Source organism: Anas platyrhynchos, chromosome 1, assembly GCF_047663525.1.
Source record: "Anas platyrhynchos isolate ZD024472 breed Pekin duck chromosome 1, IASCAAS_PekinDuck_T2T, whole genome shotgun sequence".
Taxonomy (NCBI): domain Eukaryota; kingdom Metazoa; phylum Chordata; class Aves; order Anseriformes; family Anatidae; genus Anas; species Anas platyrhynchos.
This window is the reverse complement of record NC_092587.1, coordinates 176,353,343-176,374,357: the sequence shown is the minus strand read 5'-3', so window position 1 is coordinate 176,374,357 and position 21,015 is coordinate 176,353,343. Positions and strand designations below refer to the sequence as shown.

General features: G+C 39.1%; 1 protein-coding gene across 8 annotated transcripts in view; it reads left to right on the top strand.

Moving 5' to 3' along the window:
• ENOX1 (ecto-NOX disulfide-thiol exchanger 1) overlaps positions 1-21,015 on the top strand; it is a 365,235-nt gene that overhangs the window by 227,290 nt on the left and 116,930 nt on the right. For 7 of the 8 annotated variants that reach the window (XM_027472220.3, XM_027472192.3, XM_027472199.3 and 4 more), the window contains 2 exons: positions 497-632; positions 1,472-1,609. In XM_027472220.3, the coding sequence (XP_027328021.1) occupies positions 623-632; positions 1,472-1,609 (148 nt within the window). In that variant the 5' untranslated portion in view covers positions 497-622. The remainder of the gene's footprint in view (positions 1-496; positions 633-1,471; positions 1,610-21,015) is intronic. The other variant, XM_038173160.2, reaches the window with a different exon arrangement.

Here is a 21,015-nt window from a genome sequence, read left to right as displayed (position 1 = left end):
AGGCATCATCCTCAGCTCTGTTAGGTTTTCTTACATTTTCACACCTCTGCGCATTCCTTTCTAAAATTCATTGCTTTTTTTTTTCTTATTTTTTTTTCTTTTCATTTCATAACGGGAGACTATTTCCTGAAACTTGCAACATCAGTTAATTGTTAACAGTTTAAAAAAAAATCATATTCAGCCCTTAGAATGAGCTTTCTCAGCCAATGCCTTCATACTGAGGAGGCTGTGTAGCTACTGATAAGGCCTAATTTGTGAGGCTTTTCAGTCGGAGGCAAGCTGTCTGACAGTTCCTACATGGCAATGTTTGTTTAGTGGGCTAGGATGAGTGTTCATTGAAAATCTTCACTGAAATGGTGCTAGGAGGCTGTGGATGGTGGTCCAGTGTGAGTGGACACAAGTATCATTCAAGTGGCTTCCCAGAGTGGTCCATCGTTTTGCAACTATATTCTGACTGTGGTACGAGATGGATGATTTCATTTTTTTTCTCTTTCAGAGCCTAATGAGCTGTGTGTGGGCCCTGCGTTCAGTGACATCCCATCTCAAGATGCTGCTAATACAGTAGCTAATTATTTCTTGCTGAAGAAGTCTAACAGAAGCAAAAGGAACTGGTGAAAAAGCAATGGCTGCCGGTAAATATCTCAGGTCTGCACAGGTTGCAAGGAAATAGCTAGGAGATGGTTTCGGCTGTGATGGGATGGATGCACAAATAAGCAATCACACCTTGTGTTTTGGGATTCAGCATCAGGAGGGTACCATCCCTTAGCTATCTAACATACTCTTCCTTCCCCAATCCAGGAATCCATACCTGGGCTCAGTCATTTTTGACCATATTAATCATAACTCTCTTTTGTTTTCAGAACAAAACTTGGTGTTTTGCATAGCAAAAACAACTGGTTTTGACCTCTTTTTAGTTAGGAGCTAACATATTTTAAATCCTCTATAAAAAATTGCATGTCATGGGAAGCGGGTTTTTGCTTTGGATGTGTTTGGTTCTCACAGCTTTCTTACAGTCCATCATAGATTATATACAATTAAATTATATCAGAGGACTACAAGATGATTCAATCAGGTTGGCAGGGATCTCAGGAGGTCTTCAGTCCAATCTCCTGCTCAAAGCAGTGCCAGACATAGGGTCAGACCAGTTGCTCAGGACTTTATCAAGTTCAGTCTTGAAAACTGCCACGGTTGGTGACTGTACAGCCTGTTCCACTGCTCAACTCCTCCTCGTGGTGAAAAAGTTCACCATATAATCAGCTTGAATTGTTCATGTTTCATTTTATGTCTGCTGAATATTTCCAATATCTTCATCTTTGCTATACAGTACCAACCACTATTACCAGTTGTCTGAAAGGTGAAACATAATTAAGAAACAGAACAGTGGTTGTGATACCTCATTTTCACTGACAGTTCTAGTTAATAAAGCTGGGAAGTTAACTTTCCTACTTAAAATGTATTTCTTCTCCTGCAGCAGCTGATGGTTTGGGAAGTATAGCTATAGATACCACGCAACTGAACATGTCAGTCACTGATCCAACAGCTTGGGCCACAGCTATGAATAACCTGGGGATGGTTCCAGTAGGACTAGCTGGACAACAGCTTGTGACAGGTAAGACTTTTCTTTTAAATGAGTTCTGTTTTACCAGTCCATGGAATTCCTTGCAACCTTTTAGAAATATCTGGAATGATTTCTGAGGATATATTTATTTTTTATGTTCTGAAAACACCACCTGTAATTAATATTACATACTGCATAGTAGTCTCTTCTTGTACTAGGTGTATAATCTACATTATATTTTAGCCTTGTGGAAAGCCAAAACTCTGGGGAAAATGGACAACTAAACCATCGATCTTCATGCTGAGTCAAGACCAGGGGCCAGGTCATTTGAGAAGAATGTTTGTTTTTGTTTCTCCGTTCAAGCAGGATATCTTGAGGTTCTGCCAAAGAACACCATGGACTAGGACCTTCTGACTGAAGAAAGATTTTGAAGTTACGTTAATTAGGCAGAAAATCATGTAGTCTGTTCAGTTCATACGCTCAGCTAATATTAGTGAAGTGAAGCTTTCCCATCAGGTATTTGCTTATTTACACTCTGCCTGACTCCATAAATTGATTTCTAGAGGTTGTTCTTGTTTGATTTTGTTATTTCACTTTTAGTTTGGGAGAACGTGTCAGGAAATCACTCACTCTAACAATAAGAAAAATAATATTTTGAAACCAGCATTGTTTCACAGACTAGTCCAGAAGTTATGAGACCTCACTGTCAGCAGCAGAACTCCAGTTAGGTGGGATAAATTAAACTGTATTGTTCCTGTGAGGTAGAAAAAGATCATTTTTATGTGTGTGGGTGCCCCACGGATGCAAGCCATGAGCCAGACATACAACAGGTCCCTTCTGGAATATGTATCTTTAGCTTGAGAAGAGCAGTGCTACATGTAGATCAGAGCTGCCTCCTGTCTTGTCTGTGCCTGTCTGTACACTTGGATGCAGTAAGCCAGGTCAGGATGTAAATCACTTTGTCTGCCTCACCAGGGATGCGTGACACTTAATTTTGGCCAAATATGTCCGTTTCTGGGACTGGGAACTGAGTGGCCCTGTGCCAGTTCACAGATGATGGTCTGGCTCTGAATTACCTATTTTACAGGCGGGTAAACTAAGCTGCATGAAAGTTGATTTATGGTGAATCAGCCTCAAGCAGAGAGTTTAGCTGGTAGAGGCCATCAGCTGGTTCTTTAACCCCATGCTTCTGATTAAAGGAAACAAGCAGAACTATCGGTGCCTGCCTCCCATGCTGTGCTGGTCCTGTGTCCAGAAGAGGAACCCTAGTGGTCCTCAACCCAATGGCCTACAGCAGAGCCCCAGGAAGACTGGCTGGTGTTGATGGGCACATGGCAGGGTACATCACCAGAAGGTCCTCTCCCAGCAGCACCAAGGACTTGGCTGGCCCTGGTGTGCCTCTCCCATGGGCTTGTGGGGAAATGGCATTTCCAATTATCTGGTGGAGCTTTGCCCCTAGAAGCTGAGGTTGTTGCTGGAGACTGTGGTCCCACCACAGGGAGAGGAGAGGAGAAATCCAACCAAACTGGAGCAGGACCTAATGAACCCATTGTCCTTGTGAACAGATTTATTGAGTTATGCTCATGTCCTGAATGTGTGTTGAACTCAAATTCAATTACCTGAAAATGTCCAAATGTCAAAATCAGCTTCTCTGTGTTGATTTACAAGCATCTCAGTTGTATATCCCGTGGAGATTTGCCCACTTTTTGTCTTCTCCTCTTCCTCCGACTCCCCAGTTCTGGTGTAAGTTGTGTGAGGTGTGCTATGCAATCCCTACAAGGCAGACTCCTTTCCTTTGCAATGCCTTTCCTTACAGGGAGGATCTCATGGATTTTATTTCATTGCCAGCTCCCTGCTGTAATTTCCATAATCATGTGTATCACGTATTGTAGGAGTGTTGTACAGGTCAGTTGGTATTTGTTCAGCATTTTCAATGTATGAAAGGTGCCATAAGTAATAAATATTAATTACTGAAGTGCTGCCTGCTTTCTCTACAGGTGTAGAATGACTTCTTTGTTTTCCCTTTCCTTTCCTTTCTTTGAGACTCTCTTGTATTTTTCAAGGTAAATAGGTGCTTTGACACTTCATTATATTTCCTTATGATTCATAAGTTTTTGACACATTTTCATCATGGCAAACCCATAATTTTTACCACAATATACCATGAAAAGACTTATAGACTTATTTGCAGTGATATATTTATAAGTATTTTTACTGTGTCTGCTTTCAACAACAGTTTCCATCACCATGTTAGACCAAATATCTAACCAGTCTATAGCCCTTTCTGACTTTTTTTTTTTTTTTTTGGTATTAATCCTATCAATGAAATAATCTCCCTCAGTAGTCACATATTGCTTTTTTTTACTGTCATTTATGACATTTATTGGAGATGAAAATAAAACACCAGTGTTTTTTGTGTCCCTTTAAAAATAAATATTTTTATTTTATTCTTTAATTTTTCTGCCTTGGTGACAGCTAGGAAAGCAATGATTAGTTTGAAATTATCTTGGAGAGAGTGTGATCTTTCCTGCGTGTGCTTTTACAACCTGTGATAGTCTGAAATTCGGTGTGTGATACTCATCTATACCCTGACATATCTCCTACTTCTGTGATACTTCAGTTTCCAAAGGACTTATTCTGTCATAGCCTTTTCTTCTCCTAACCTGCTGGCTCTGAATTCCCAAATTTCAGGGTATTTTTTTTTCCCATAGGTATGGCCTCTGTATGATCTACTACATCTCTTTACAGTGTTCTGCTGTTTTTTTCAACTGACGTTATCTTTGCTGCTGTGTAACATGCGGGGATTCCTGCCTCATAACAGAGTTATGCTACCCACTTTGCAAGCTGTGAACTTCTTGCCTAGCCTGAGAGTTTGTTAAAATCACTACTAAAGCTTCTGGAACATCTGGCCAATTCTCTTCTCACAGTCTGGAATATAGCCTGTCTGGTCTGGGTAACTAATCAATTTTAAGCACTGCTAACCTTTTAATACCAGGTTAGATGATATCTGTACTCTATTTAATTCCTTATCTCCAAGTACTGCAAAATTGGATTTTTGATCTGGGCAAATGTCAGAGTCCTTCATTTGTCAAGATGAATTCTTGTTAATAGGTGTATAATATCTCTTCAGGTTCTTCATATATATTCTGCTTACGCTCCTTGTTATTCAGAAAGCTCATATTTTTTTCCATAATATTTAGGTATTGTATTACATATACACTAATATATGCATTTATATGTTATATATACATAATTCATACAACAAACTGTAGTTTAATATAGTTTAATAATGCATTAGCTAAAGTGTTAAAAACTGATGTGGAATAGCCTTGTCTGAAAAACACTTTCGTTCTAAACCTCCTCTTTCAGCAGGTTATAATTTTTTCCAAAAAATTGCCTTTTGGACTGAAATTTTTTGGTCTCAGCCCAGAGGTAAAAATTTTCTGGAAAGGTTGGAGAAAATCTGCTAAACTGCTTTTGAATTATCCAGACCTTAAAACTGCAATTTTCTATGCTTTGATACTTTGAGAAATATGGCCAGGTGAGAGGAAAGGAAAGTTTTTACTCCAAATTTCTGAGATCTGAATCCTCCTTGTGCACTCAGCAGCTCTGATTCAAGCACATTTTTCAATTATGTTCAAGTTCACTGTTTTGTTACATTTTAGGGATAGCAAAAAATCTTAGAGACCTGTGTCTAACTTAGAATGTTTTATTTTTGCTTTTACATCAGGATTTTTTTCAAGGAAAATTTGGCATTGCTGAATTTAGTGTCCTCGTGATCCCTTTTGTTTCAGCAAATGGCAGCAGGTCACCTGTATTCTAAAGCACAACATCCTGCCAGAAAAATTGTTTAGTTCTTCTTACACTAATGAGTCATTACTCCAGAAAACATGAAGCAATTTTGAGATGCTTTCCTCCACAATGACTTAGATGACCTAAACATTCATTAGTCAAAGGTGGTGTATGTCAAAAAATTCAGCAATACAAATGAGTATGAAGAGTGGTACATTAGTGATAATTCTTCTAGACTTGCTTAAGACCATGCCCTATGTTTCTTATTTGTACTCTTACAGAGCAAAACAAACAAACAAACAAACAAACAAAAAAAAACAAACGTAAGTGCAGACATCCAGGATGAAATTTATATGTCTGTTTACAAGTCAAGGGTATGCCTCAAAAAAAGATGCCTTCTTGCCTTCTACTTATTTATGGGATAATTATTAATGCAAGTTCACCTATGTGAACCCAGCCAACATGCCTCAGCCTCAGGATATTAAAATTTCTGTGGCCTCCAGTACTGTTTTTGCTGAAGTTAGACTGACTACTTCTACAAAATCCTAGTGAAAACAGAGGCTAGTAAGCTTTGAAGCCTAACATCTTGGTTACCAAAAAGTATAGAAAAACTATACACCATTTTTGTGGCCTCAGGCATATGTTTTTTAGACACTGGAGGTTGTGAAATATTAGACACTTACATCAGCCTTTCTGTTTTTCCATTTGTCTTTGCTTTCCCCACACACTTGTCTTTTGACCTGATTTCAGTGGAACATAGAAACTGTCAGCTTCAATCAGATCACCTCGTTCAGGATTGTGCTTTTGACAGTGTTGAGTATCAGATACTTCACAGGGAGATGTAAAAGGCAAGTCAGCACTGAAGTGCTTCTCCCTCCAATGGGCTCTTCTCTTGATCATTAATACATAGAGCAGGATTCGCCAAACTAGAAGTTGTATTTCTAAATCAAGCCATAACTCAGCAAAACTTCACTTATGGAAGCAACGCCTGTGACATTAAGTGGTTGCAGTCCTGAAACTGTAACCCCAGAAGTACTTTTTGATAAAAGACAAAATTGGGAAATTTCAATCTAGAGACTCTTAAATCGCAAAACATGAGGTTAAATATCCCTCCCATAATTTTATTAGCTCAAGACCTCCAAGTCTTTGGAGACATAACATTCAGACTGTATCTTTCTTGAGAATGAAGTTTGTAACCAAAGGCAAACACTATATCTAGATTACAATTAATTTTCCATGTGATTTCCAAGCAATTTTCCATGTGATGAGTGCATTGTGGAAGACTAGCATAATGGCTTTCTGCTAATGGCTTCTACTCACTCCACTGGCTTAAGAAGTCACTGACTCCCATGAAGAGGAGAGGAGAGAAGAAAAAAACAAGGATTATATTAGAAAAATACAGGGTGGTCTGAGGCTTCAAAATTCCTTCACCAGTCTGCCTCAGCTATGGAAAAGTCCATTGAGCTTCCTTGTATTTCTACCACAAAATAGATGAGGCATTCTCAATGAATTATTGTCTACTGCAGACCGTTGTATTCTGATTGAATTGTCCCTAATTGTTCTGGTTTAGTACTATTTTTGTAACGTTAATGAAGAACAATCAAATCTTGTAGGAAATCAAGGTATATTTGATTATATTCAGCAGTTCCCTGAAGAGAGGCTGTGCATTAAACAGTGCCGAAGACTTTAAGGAATCAGCTGGCCAGATGATTCTGCCAGTCTTGTGCATCTTCTGTGGCATCTCCATTCCTGGCAGCCTGGAGACACTGATATTCATCTGATCAGTCTCTTCATTTTACCTGTGCTGTGCTATTACCTAGTAAAGCTTCCTTTTTCTGCACATCATTGCTAAGCCACTGAACCAATGTGCTAACAAGCATGTAACTTGAATCTTCTAAGACATGCTTAAGAAAACACAGTATCCTTTTTTTTTTTTTTTCTTAGACAGTATTGAACTCCTGTTTTTTGATTACAGCTCATACACATTTTTTTAAGTATTCCAATTGTACTATGGCCTGAAGAAAGTACCTTTCCTAGGAAAAAATACTTGTGCATCTATTATATGTTAATAATGTTTATCACACTGCAGATTTAAGCTTTTAAGCTGACAGCATCTGGTAAAGGCACTCCCTGCACTCTTGTTCCCCTGCCTTTATAAGCTGTAGACCACAACTAGCTGCTGAAAGAATTCATCAGGCCAGTGGCAGAATAATGTACAGCATACTTATCCTTGCTCTGAACACTGCATTGGTTTGACATTGGTAGCAAAAGAAGATATAAGAAGTCTTAATCTAAGTCTTCAAAGTGTTCCACAGACTTCATAAAACCTTTGAGGTTACAAGATCTTCAGAAGACATCTTTTCAGATATTATAACATCCAAGCATGTTTTATGCATTGTGTTTCATTAATAAGCAAGCCTATAGAGCAAGAGAAATGTAAGGCATCCTCTGAAGAAAATCATATAATTTTTCTAATTTTATTCTAGTTCCTTCCTATACTTTACTTTTATAGATTTCACTACGGAGACACTACATTTCAGTCAAGAGGAAGAAAAAAGATTTACTATTTGAATTATCTGAGTAACCAATCAGAATAACTAAATAACTGTGAAATCTACTCTAGAGAATTAGAATAGAGTCTGTACCCAGACAAAACTATGTATTTCTATTGACAAGATACAGGCGAACAGCAACGGTGAGAGAGAACAGGCACTGTGGGAATCCCAATATGCAGATTCACTGGGAACATCTCTAAAGAAATATTATATATTAGCGTAACAAGTAGGTTTTTATCATTGACCTGAAAAGCGCCCGTGGAGTTAATCACACTTTCTGTCGTGTGAGTGTTACTCAAGGAGACTTCACACCAGGGGACATTAAAGTGCTAGGAACAAACACAGTCAGGTTACAACAGAAAAAGGAGAGAGAGATTCAATGGCCAGAGGAAATGTGGCAGAAACTCTAAGTGCCTTTGACACACTATTCAGGGTTAAGTGTGCCTCTTAGGTCATTCAAGTGCCTACTCTATATTAGACCTTAATTGAGGCCAAGGATGAAGATAATGATTAAAATCTACTTGGTGCTTAAAGATAAATAGTGCTTTTTTAATGTCAGATGAAGGGTAACTGTCCCAAATAAAGACTCAGGAAATGAACAGGGGCCTATACAGGTGCATGCTAAGGGCAAAGTTTGTGCTGTATGTGGGATTAGGTATTTATTTATTTATTTATTTATTTATTTATTATGTCCTCTGTTTCTATATTTTTGTCAGGGCCAGTTAGCAGTTCAGGAAAACAGACTGATTACTATTTGGCATAACTCCTCTTAACTCTCTCAAAATCCCAAAATACATTAATGATGCATGCTATATTGTTTGGATAATTTGTTTTTTTAATCCCTTGCTGCTGTTAATTGTTATTTTTTGTAACCACCAGAAAATATGTTCTGCCTGTTTTTATTTGAAGCTCCAGTGGAATAACACAGACATACTCAATTTCTGTAAAAGTTTTCACCATCTTTTTTTTTTTTTTTTCCACTTTGGAAAGCCTCCATTCCCACTATTTTCCATGTGTTTATTTATTCTAGGCAAGAAAACCCATGAGTAATTATGAGCATCCCAAAGCATAAAGTAAGCCAGGAGACTGTTGGGAACCATTTGCTGTTGACTGTTCACTTCTGCTAGAGCACAGTTTATTTACAGCACTTCCCTTTCACACATCACGTCCCATCCAAAGATCTAAGTGTCTGCAGCCAATGTCAGGCATTCAGTGTAACTCCTGCGTGATATAAAATTTGCTAATGGGAAAATTGAGACATTGTAGATAAGAATCAACAGGAAAAAAAAGGAAATTGACCTTTTAAACTAATCAAAGATGAGGTATGAATAGTAACTCATCTATTTACATCAAAACCAAGGCTTGCAGACTGTTCAAAGGTGGTTTGCTGAGCACATTTGTATGTTGAGACGGCTAGGTGAAGGTGATGCTACCTGAAGTCCTGGACCCAAATCTGTGAATTTTTCACCAATGGGTCGTGGGGATGGTCTGCAGGAGATGGGCACAGCCATCCCAAGAGGACTGTTAGTACCTGCAGAGTGCTCTCAGGAGAGTGCAGTGATCAGGATGACACAGATGTCACTGCTTGGGGCAGTTGCAGAGCAAGACTTCCTTGGGAGAACAAGACTTGACAGTGAATGAACTCACACCAAGTCAAGAGCCATAAAATCTCTCATGCTTCCCTAGTCAGGATCTCTCTTTGCCTGCATGGGCTAGGTGGGTGCTTAGGGCTTGGCCCCTGGGTAGCAAGCAGGAAAGGATTGCTTTCTACATTTTGTCTGGGGATAAAGGACAGAAACATGGTTTTCTTTCCTTTCTGCCATCTATCCTTCAAACGCTCCTTGCTTTGGGATGAGCAAAAGAATTAGCTTTCACAAACCACCTCGTTGCAGGAGTCTGTCTGGGAAATATCAGAAGAGGTGATCAGCATGGAAAAATGTCTTTTGATAGTCCATGCTGAAGAAGCCACTTAGGCTTCAGGAAGCCTAACCCCAGAACACGCAAGGGAGCTTGTAACATAATACTTTGCTAATGTTGACTTGGTTCAGATAAACAGTGGATTTACTGCACCTTCCCATGCTCCAGTGGTGACAAATGAAGTGCGTGACATCACCAGCACTGAGTAATGCCTCTGTAATGGGAAGCAGCTGGTCACCAGAGTGGTTCTGTTAGTGGACCTGGAGGTGAAGCATAATTAAACTTAATACATAAAATATGCTGTAAGACTCTCCAGCATGTATTTAGGTTGTGTTCTGTCTCCGTATTAGAGATATTCTCTTAGTGTGGCTTCAGGAATTTAATACATCTGTTCATGTAACAGGGACAACTTTATCTGCTGTTCCTATATGTGCACATTTCTCAATTGGATTTTATTAAAATAAAAAAAAAGTTTGCATGACCGTACATGATTTTCCTTTATAAATAATCTCCTCCTCCTGACCATAGTGCTTACATTATTTAGTAATTATTTGTTATTTGTATTCAGGAAAGGCTTACAGATGGGGAGCTCCAGTAAGTTAAACACTGTCTGAGCACTTATGAGTCAATCCCAACCCAAATTGTGCACGGTCTGTTTTCTTTCACTTAGATAAACCAGGTAGGTAAGGGATTGCATGGAAACAATGGGATAATACTGATTGGCATGAAAAGCAGCAGTGATTACAAAGTTGGCAGCCTATTGTGTGGCTTTTTTTCTAGGTACCTTGGCACCACAGTGATATGGTGGTAACTGAAAAAGCAGGTTAACTCTTATCTGATATTCTGAGTCAGGCGGTGAGAAACAGGCAAACTATTGAGCAAAATAGGAACAAGCAGACAATTCCTACCTACTCTTCCTCTTTGACTGTGCTGCTGTAATTTTGTAGAGCAAGATTGCAAAAAGGGAAGTGAGAAGATAGGAAAGAGCTTTGCTAGCATTTACAGGAGAAAGACAGCACAGCAGGAGAAGGAGCAAGTGTAACCTTTTTATACAGATTCGGCAGCACGAGCTGTGTTTTGGAAGAGAAATGTCCAGACTGCATTGGATAGAGAGGGCAAGTTATAGGCTTCTCTGGCTCATTTTCTTCTCTCCGATACAACTGTATTTCAAATGGTTTATTTTACTAGAATTAAATGCGGAATATTAGAACCAACTCTGTTGTTGAGGTTTTTCCTTGTTCTGATCTGCATCCATCAAATCTATGTAACCTTTCCATTGGGAACCCCCTGTTTTGGGACCTGAACTGTACTTGGACTTACAGGACTGAGCCCTTTCCAAGAACAATCACTGAAACCTTCTTTTCTGGGGCATTTTGAAAGCAATTTTGGCACTTCAAGCATTCTTTTGTACAAGTATTTTTAAGACATTTCATGATGTCCTAAAGCTTTATCTACCAGAATAGCCAATACCAAAAATAAGATAAATATTCCTTAAAAATAGTAATAAGCTCACCAAAACTAAGAGGACAGAGAAAAGTGAACAGATTTTATTTTATTTTAAATATTCTGACCTTTACTGTCTTTATACCTAAATGCAATGCCATTGTCATGAAATGTAGTAAATACCATAGCATCATCCTTTATTTTTTTTCTTTACTATGCTTTTAATAATTTCATAACTGCTTAGAGACTCAGAGAAGGATCATGGGTTGTGAGAAAAGAGAGCTTGGATGCTGTTGCTGGATACCAGGGTTGCACACAGGCAGCAGGGACTGGGAATGGCAGCGGAGCAGCTCCAAGAGTAGTTGATTTAATAAATTGCTTATTATAAATACTGGGGGTGGGGTGGGGGTGGGGGGTGTCCCTTCATGTTAGTAGCCAGAATTCATCATATGAAAAAAAAAAGCTCAAGTACATTCTTGTTATTCACTAGCCTGTGTAAAGTAAAATATCTCTTCCAGTTCTTCCTACATATGTTGCTTTTTAACTTTGTGTCCCTTTGTTCTGGTCTGTCTAATTACCTCAAGCAGATAATCAAGCCTGATTTTATAATAAACTATAGCCAGTTCAGGCTTGTCATGGCTGATTTATCAGCTCCAAAGACTTAGGACTTTTCAGCCTCAAGACTAAGATCTTTTCTGGCTGCAATTCAAGGTGTTAATTCTGAGCTTTATATCTAAATGTGGTTTGGAACATGTGTCCTATGTTTTCTGTTCAAAAAGAGCAAACAGCCCACATTTCTGTTGTTTGTTGTTGTTGTTGTCTGAGTGGAATTTATAATCTGGAATTAAGATAAAACAAACCCAAACCATCCAATTCTACAAGAAAAGTCTTGTATGTAATCATCATGGCATAGCTTGTCCCCTTGAAGGCAACAGGGCTCCTTAAGTGAATGGAAGTTATTAACACTGGACCTCAAAAGAGAAGCTATTTCTCCATAAAGTATTCCAGCATATATTTCCCTGTAACAAACCGATTCAGCACTGCCTGATGGGGTGGTGTGTGTCTCTACATGTGTGCATGTCTTAGAAATGGAAAGGTGCAGCACTAAGGAAACAAAACGATGATAGCTAATGACTCACGTAGACCATTTGGTGTCCCTTAGGGACTGCCTTTCTTCCAGTGTTTTGCCTCAGCAGTTGATCCCATCGGGGACATGAGAGCTAACCACCCTTCAAACGCTTCACCCAGGGATTTGAGGCCTCAAATTCTCACTGGAGGGCTTTCTTACAACATCCCCCTTAATAGACAGTTGTATTCCTACCTCCCTTCTTCCTCTTCCCCCTGATCTTCTGTCTTTCATAAACAAAACTTTTGCATATTGCATTGAATACAATACTGTACTGTACTGAATAAAGTCTCTGTAATGCAACAAATATTTCCTGAGGGGCATTGACATCTCTTGGCTACCTCAAGTAGTAACAGAGGGATTACATTATTCTAAGGACTGTATGACGGAAACATTATCACACATCTGCATACTCTAGGCACTTTGTTTATTGTAATTCTCCCATCTTAATGCTTAGGTATCATGTTGTTGATCCAGTGGTATTTTATAAGTGTTTTCTTGTTCAAATTCCAAGACTTTTTTTTTTTTTTTTTTTTTTTTTTTTTCCTAGATTGTTTGGCATATCCTAGCTCAATTATTTCACTTTCTCTGATGCATAATGGCATCTGACCGCTGTGGGCCATGTTGCATAAGAGCCACATCTCACTAGACTTGATTACATGACCTGTTATTTGTTGTGCTTCCAAGTTTTGTTTTTTTTTCATCTGTAGCTTTGAGATACTGTATTTAATGCCTCATCCACATATGTATATAGTAAGCTTGAACTACAGAAGTCCTCCAGAGGACTTTTTTATTGCTTACCATGCTTTTATGTTCGAAAGATGACAACCTGTCATAGTTTTCTTTTACAGTTGTGTTATAGATTGAAAATATCAGGAAACTCCATGTTGCTTAATGGCTGCATATAAATAGAGTTTACAAGTTTGCCAGTACTGCCTGTTCTGAAAACTCATTTGGGGATTTAAAGGGTAACAAACCTGTTTTTGCTCAGGCATCAGTAAAATCCAGTAGTAAAATGTCACTGGCCAAATATCATGGTTTGAGCTGTGATTGTCCCCCCTGGAGTTCCAGAGATGAACATAGGGGGAGAGAGTGATCTCAGGGTTATGTAGAAAGAGCCCTCCTACCAATAATGCAGATCAGAATATGACCCAGCTTCACTCTTTTCCACTCGTGCACTCATGCAGAACCTGCAGGAATTAGAGGTTGTGATTTTTTTTTAACTTGTGTGAGTAAAATAAAGAAAAAATAATTTGGCTGTAAAAGGCTAGGCTTCTTCTGCTTCTTAGATTAGAAAAAAAAAATGTTTCTTAGATTAGAAAAACAACAGCAACAACAACAACAACAACAAAACAATCAAAGTCTTTTCCATCACATATAATTAACCCTCTCAGTTAATGCCCAGGCTCACATGCAGCCCATGCTGTCTTGACCTAAGGAATAGTTTGCTGATAACAAATCAAGCTTCAGGGAGTGTAAAGAGGAGGACAAGAGGCAGGGTCACAGCAGGGTCCTCTGATATGCTTGTGCTCATTGTGCAAGAAAGCAAATTTTTCTATTTCTCGGAGCAGTCTGTATGCCTGTGTGCCTTCTACGTAGGGCAAGATTTGTGGGTAAAAGTTATATTGCTTCAACTCATGTAGCTGGAAAAAAATACATCAGCCCTTCAGTGGTCTGAGGCATCCAGGAGACTAAAATTTTAATTATAGCAGATGGTAAAAAAGGTGAATTTCAGAGGAGGGAGTAGTTTTGCAACACATTATAATTTTCCTCCCTTTATTAATCTTTTCATCTTCCAAAGTCTTAACTATATATTCCTTTAGTCTTCAGAATAACCCCTTTGTCACCACTTCCGTTTTAATATTCTCTTCTCTTTTACAGGTGACAACCTGCTTTTTGGTCTACTTGACTTAACATATCTAATTAAAGTCAAAGAAAGTGTCCTCTACTTCTATTTAGGTTGGAAGTTCACTGCTACTACTTCAGACCTGGGCATGAGGTTGTCTTTTTTTTCTGACTCTACTGTTTGGCCCATAAACGTTGTCTTGCCCTAGACCTTAGACCATCACAGCTCCAGCAATACAATTACAGCTGTGTGACCCTATTCCTAAAGTAGCTTTTAAAATCCAGACCCACAGGATAATGGCCAGTAAGGAAAAGATCTCTTGTGTAGGAGGTGTAGTGTCCTAAGAGCAAAACAATTTGAGCTAGTTTTTATATGCAGAAGACTCTTTTATTTCTCTATTCTTGTTTTGTGCATCTTAGCCATTGATCTCTCCTATGGGAACTTGTCAAATAATTTTTGAAATTGAAACAAATGTGCTGCTTCCAGGCTTATTTTTCGTATCGTTTTTAACCACAATGTCTTTTAAAAGCTCTAGTTTCTCTTCCTGTGCTCCCTATCTCCTAAACCATTGAATCACAGAATTGTAATATGGTTTGGTTTGGTTTGGAAGGGACCTTCAAGATCTTCTAATTCCAACCTCCCTGCCAACTAGATCAGGTTGCTCCAAGCCCCATCCAGCTTGGTCCTGAACACCTCCAGAGATGGGGCATCCACAGCTTCACTGGGCAACCTGTGCCAGTACCTCAGCACCCTCTGAGTGAATAATTTTCTCTTAACATATGGTCTAAATCTCCCCTCTTCTAGTTTGAAGCCATTCTCCCCGTTACCACACTCCCCGATAAAGAGTCCCTCTCCAGTTTTCTTGTAGGTTCCCTTTAGGTTCTGGAAGGCCACTGTAAGCTTAAGAAATACTGTCAGTTGCTCTTTCCTTATCTACCAATGCTGCAACCCCATCCCAGAAGACCACCAAATTTTTCAGGCACTATTTGCCCTTAGTGTAGCCATGCTTGCTGTCACCAATCACCTCCTTATTTTCCATATGTTTCCAGGAGGATCAGCTCCATGACCCTGCAAGGCACAAAGGGGAGACTGACTGGCCTGTAGTTCCCGGGGTCTTCCTTTTTTCCCTTTTTAAAAATGGGGGTCATGTTTGTCCTCTTCCAGTCAGTGGAAACTTCACTGGACAGCCACGTTTTTTCAAACATGATTTATAGTGGCTTAGCAACTTAATCTGCCAGTTCCCTCAGGACCCTCAGATGCATCTCATCAGGTCCCATGGACTTGTGCACATCCCTTGCCTCATTCAGAATGGACTACTGTTCCATTTAAGTCTGACACATTTTTCATCATGTCCCTTGCAACGGATTTATGGTCAATGGCTTTGTGAAGTTTTTGTGTGATGGAACTCTTCAATGTTTTAAGCATGTCTGAACATCCCATCCTTGTCAGTAAATGTCTTGGCAGCTGCTTGTATGCACAGCCACTCAGTAAGACAACAGTTTTCCTCTAATGTGACTTAACCAAAACAAGACTGATCTTTCTAAGTCACTTCCCAGTAATCTTTCCACCAAGGAAAGTTTAATTCCTATTTGTTGTTGCTGTTGGTTTAATGAGGTTCTACAAAAATTTCCCAGTTTTTTCTTTATAACAAAGAACTACATACAAGGTTCTGCCTCCTTGCTTTTGGATGTGTAACAGGAGTGCCAAAGAAAGAAATTTGAGGACAGAGGGTTCCTTGTTAATTTCTGGAAAGAGATAGTAATCTACTTGGGAGGTGCAGAAATTACTGTTGGTGGGCTGAATCACTCTACTGAATCATCCACCTTTTTCACAGACCTTGTATCAAAGGATGAAAATATTCTTGTCTGAGGTGTCATGGTTAAATATTCTGGTGTGGGTAATGAGTCTCTCTCTGTCTAAAGTGAGGTCCTGGATTGTCATTATCTGCATTTTAGCTGAGGTTGAAAATGAATTTCTACAAGAAAGCTGTACTTTCTCAGTGAACAAAGAAATTCCTAAATATATATATATATACAAAATAATCTACCATCATTCTCGATATTAGATTAGACCTGGGATGAAAATAGACTTTTGCTTCAGAACTAGAATTGAATTACAGAAAGTGTTCCTGGATTGTGTCATCTCAGAGTTGTCGTTTTATTGCAAAACAGGGGAAGAAGGAGAGAAAAATTTGATTTGCCTGGGCTCAGCCTTGCTTTGTAGATTTTAAATGATATCAGCCCTTGAATTAGGAATGTTGCTGTGGCATTTAGGCCCTTGCAAGCTGTTGTGTTCATGGGAAACTGTAGAAACTCTGCTAAGAAGCAGATGGAAGTGGGTAGTGGATGGGTGAGGTTCCTTACTCCCAGAATCTCCTACTGGACCTTTGTGACAAAGCTGTAGAAAACAGGTACGGGGGTGTGGGTGAAAGCTGGGTGGCCAAATCTGGGCTGTGGTGGTTGCTGAGAAGTTGTCAGGGGGGCGCATGGAGTTTTTTGAAGAGCAGCAACAGAGACAGCCTCGTGTTTGCTTGTGTGGCTTGTAGGGAAAACAGCTTTCAGGTTTTGAACCTGTTTGTCCCGTGTATTCTGTTAATTAAGAAGTTGCAAGAGATTACACGTTATGCATTAGCGATGCTGTAGAATGAATGTTTTGTGTGCATGGATAAGCTGAACGTGATTTTAGACATACACTCCTATGCCATTTCTCCACTAATTACATTTAGAATTTAGAGCTGCCTGAGACGATAACTAGAAGAGCTTACTATGCTGATATTTACTGATACAAAAACTTTTTAAATCACCTTCCCAGCCAGATGTTCATAAACAAGGGTTTGACAGTTGGTCCATAAATCAAGTCAAGCATTTCATCATTGTTCTCTTAGGTGGCTCTTTCGTTTAAACATGTTTAACTAAACACATACATTTACTTAAGATGAACTGTAAAAATAACATCTGGAGATCTTTTCGCTGAAAGAAAATGCCAAAGGGTTTTACACAAGGATCAAGTGCGTTTTCTAAACTGTAACTGGGTTTTTGGAATTCAAGCTGAACAAATGTGCTCTTAGCTTTTGAGAGGATCAAGGGCCAGTATTATTTAAATGTTCTTTTTACTTGCATGGCACTCTATGGGGAATGTGCTCTCACCAAAGCATTCTTACATTTCTCATTCCATAATGAGTTTCTGTTTTCATCCTTGCCATCTGGGACCCTGACACAGTCCTACTAGTAGTGCTGGTGGAACTGGATGCAGAGCTCTCAGTCCAAAATATTTATTTTAGAATATTCTGTTCTGTAGTAGATTCTGTTCAAAGAAGAATGTCAAAGAAGGAGTTGCTGGGTGTTTTACATTTTAATCTGTGCTTGTATCAGTCATCTCTCTTTTATCCTTCTTTTTCCTTTTCAAGATATGTGAGATTCTTTCTTTCTCTCCTTAAGCAGCATTTCCTTTTATTATTTTTTTTCCATCGCTTTTTCTTAGAAAATCATGCTAACAAGCTCTGGTTTGTTCACCTTTCGAATCACTGTTACTATGCATTTTAGCTTTGCTGAGTATCAGTTAGGTTGCTTTGCTTTTTCATATTCAGTTCACAACACGAATGAAAATTCTGTTGAAATTTAACAAGCCCTAGGGAAAAAGATTCAGACAAGTGCAGTCAGATTTATAAAGTGGCAGATAAAGTGGGAAAGGTTTTGCATTACTTCAGCCACTTTGGGTGTTTTTTTGATGGATGGGCTGTCTCTCATCTGTGATTCAGAATGACGTTGGTTCATGTTTTGAGGGGTACCGTGACTTTGGCTGTTCATGATAACAGAAAACTGATAAACTGGAAATGCTGGAAAAGATACCAGCAAAAATAATGCACATGAATTCCTGGTCTAAGACCATAGTTATTTTATAATTTAATTCTCAGGAACACAACCTCTTTCATAATGTGAGACTGGCATTTAATCTGAGCAACCTGACTGTTCTGAGAATTATGCAAGGCAGCATGGAGCTGTTTAATGCTTAAATGACAACAAAACATAAAGATGCTGGCCATAATTCTATCTGAAGTAGTATACTTCCCCGTGAAGCTCGGACGAGTACGTTCTTGATTTAAATATCTGGAACTACAGTACATGGTAAGAAACATAAATCCTGTTTGTGCTGGCACCCAGAGACCGAAGGAGCTTGCTGGAAACCTGTTTCAGCCAAAAATTTATCATTTGGTTTTAGGGTATGCATTCTAGAATTTGAATGGACCTTTCCTAAACTGGTCTTTTTGTCCCATTTCAGCAGTGTCCCTAACTGTCCCGTTTCAGCAGTGCAAAAAAGCTATAACGCTGCCTAAATGTGAAAGGCTGAAAATTCACCCATCTTGCAAAGGGTATTAAGAGCAGGCCTGTGGCCTCTGAGCAGCCCTTGTTAAACCTCTGGCCCCTTCAAACTCAAAATTGTCCACTTCAGAATAAAGTGAAGGACAAAGCCATCAGTGGCACTTCTCTGTGTTTCCCTGAATACAGCACCCAAAAAAGTACACAAATCTACTAACCCTAGGGAATTCAGTCACCCCAGCTGCATTGGCAAATCCAGATTTATCTGCCCCGTGCCACCTATACTGATGGCAACAGCACTAGTCACCATTCCTTGTCTCCTTTCCCACCAGCAACCTCTCTTCTCAAGCCTTCTCCTGTGCCCATCATAGAGCAAAACAAAGAGGTGAGCTGCTCTTCCCAGAGAGGAGGACAGTGTTATCCCTGACCTGCTCTTTCTTTGGCACCAGTGTGCATGCAAGGAATTGCCATCATCTCCTTGGTCCATACTGCTTGAAAAGCTCTTTTTTATATCTCCCTGGAGGAATTGGTGGTGGGCAGTGAGCTGGCAGCATCCTGGTTGTGAAGTGTCCTCCTGTAGATCATAGTCTTAAAAGTTTGTTTCCTTTCAAAATTTGTGCAGAGAGGAGATGTTTCAAATGAAAACAAGTGATAAAAGCCAACATTTCAGAACTTTGCAAACCTCTCCTAGGACTGGCATAAAAGATATTTTGCTCATAAATGAGGAGAGAGAAAAGAGCAGCAAAACTTTAGAAAAATCTGCTAGCTGGCTCTGATGCTCTTCGTGTTCAGTTGCTGGAAAATCACAGGCAGAACATATGGGGCAAGACCCAATTAGCTGCTCCAGACCTGAGAGGCTTTTAGGAGAATCAAGCTGCTCAGACAATGTTCTGATTTAACCACTCTGATCTCAGCAAGTGTCACAAGGTTAGATTTGTCCTCTCTGGCTAAGCTGGAAACTTTGCAGACAGAAGGCAAAAAGAGCACCGAAGTGGAAGGCAACTTGAGGTTTCAAGTTTTAAAAAAAGCTGGAACAAATCATTTCAAACGTTAACAATAGCTGAGATCTTTCTGCTTTAACTCTTCCCTTGGTTGCAGAGAGGAGGCTCAAATATAATCCAACATATGCACAGAAGATATAATCCTTTGTGATTTCAGCTGTTAAAGACAAAAATAGATCTATTTTTCAGAGTGAGTGAATATCATGTTATTCAAAGGCATAATTTGCCTCAATTTTGGGGTAGAGCTTAAAGAGAATGGCAAATCTTACTGCTTTAATGCAAAGACTGAAAAATGGTACCCTCCTTCAAAAACTGAGGGGCTACAACTGCTGAGACAGAGCACCACATTTTTAAGCATGAAATTAAAAAACAAAATAATAATAATAATTTTTGCTGGCTCCATTTGTGCTGCAGTTGAATTCTTTGGAATAAAATTTACCAGAGTATTTCAGCCTCAGGCAGATATTTGGTGTGTAAAATTACAGTACAAACTGTTAATGATTGGCAAAAACTAAAAGCGTCTGACAACCAGGGTGTTGTAATAGGAAGTGTCAGACAATTTTAATAATAGATGACCTTAGCAACACTGCCTCCTGTTTTATGATTTCGAATGCTTTTGTTGTGCAAGGTCTGTTATGTGTTTGTGTGTATGCTTTAGTGTGTATTTACTTATTTAGTTATTTATATTTTAATTCTGGGAAGGTCTTGCTTCAGTTAAGTTCTAGGTAACATAGAGTTCCATGGGAGTAATTGCTTGATGCAATTAAGAAGTGCTTCCTCCTACCTGTTCTTCATTTACAGCCTCATTATTAAATTCACTCAATGTCTCCCTGTTTTGTGTTATGGAGCAGAGCCCACAGAACCTGTCCATCTACCCCCTCTGTAAAATTCATGAGCTTTGTAATGCTCCTACCTAACTGCCTCTTCTCCTGAGTGAGCAATCCGTGGGTTTTTCAGTGGTGTTTCCTATGAGTTTGCTTCATAATGTTCCTGATGATACCCATTGTCCTATTTTTACTGGGCTTTTATTTTGCTTGGGGAGGATGGGATGATTAATTTTGAACATGGTATGTCAGGTGAGAGAGTGGTTTCTCTAAGAGGCCTGCTGTATCTTTTCCCATACTTTTTCTCCCTTGTCTTATTCAAGTGAACATTTAATAATCAGGGCATTTGTGTTAGGGTTTATCTCTCAGGTTGGAAACAGTTGTTAAAAATATGTTTAAAATAATACTGCCATGTATTCTTGAACTGAGAACCAACACTCTTCCAATATTCAGCCTAGAGCATATTTTTTGTGACTGAGTTACAAACCTCAGAAAAAAAATAAATTATTTATTTTAAAACTGCTGACATAACCCTAGATTTGTAATGTGCATGGTGAGGCAAAAGAAGCATCTTAAAGCGTATAGCATCTTCTAGCCCATAAATGTTACAAAGCAATGCATTTTTCTTAAAAGTGGG